General features: G+C 68.0%; 1 protein-coding gene across 1 annotated transcript in view; it reads right to left on the bottom strand.

The window, feature by feature from the left end:
• GLI1 (GLI family zinc finger 1) overlaps positions 1 to 488 on the bottom strand; it is a 14,441-nt gene that overhangs the window by 1,816 nt on the left and 12,137 nt on the right. Inside the window, exon 7 of the mRNA XM_025192701.1 lies at positions 71 to 304. Within this exon, the coding sequence (XP_025048486.1) occupies positions 71 to 304 (234 nt within the window). The remainder of the gene's footprint in view (positions 1 to 70; positions 305 to 488) is intronic.

Raw genomic sequence — 488 nt, forward strand, 5'->3', positions numbered from 1 at the left:
GGCACTTCACCCCCTGGCAGTGCCCAGGGCAGGCACAGCACCCCCGGGTGCCCCAAGTTCTTCCCCTCACCAAGGCGGCGTCTGGGGGCAGCAGCTTGGCCTCATCGCGACGACCCCCATCCCGCTCCGACAGCGCCTCGATGGGTGGTCCCAGGGGGACCCCGGCCCGACCCAGCCCTGTGTCCCCCCGGTGCTTCTTGGTGACATGGGCATCGGGCCCATGCACTGTCTTGACGTGCTTGCGCAGGGAGCTGGGGTCTGTGTAGCGCTTCGTGCAGCCCGGCAGCTTGCACACGTACGGCTTCTGGTGGGGCAGCTGGGGTTAGCATGGGCCTGTCTTCCCCGCCCTTAATGTGGGCCCCGCCAGGGGCCCCATGCAATATGAGAGGGATGGGGGGGTGTATCTCCAGCACAGGCAGGTGGGGGCTCTGCATGGGGTGATATCTGGGAGGGGGCAGGGGGTATCTCCGGCATGGGTGGGTGGGTGG

The sequence above is a fragment of the Alligator sinensis genome, unplaced genomic scaffold (assembly GCF_000455745.1).
Source record: "Alligator sinensis unplaced genomic scaffold, ASM45574v1 scaffold265_1, whole genome shotgun sequence".
In the NCBI taxonomy this organism is placed as follows: domain Eukaryota; kingdom Metazoa; phylum Chordata; order Crocodylia; family Alligatoridae; genus Alligator; species Alligator sinensis.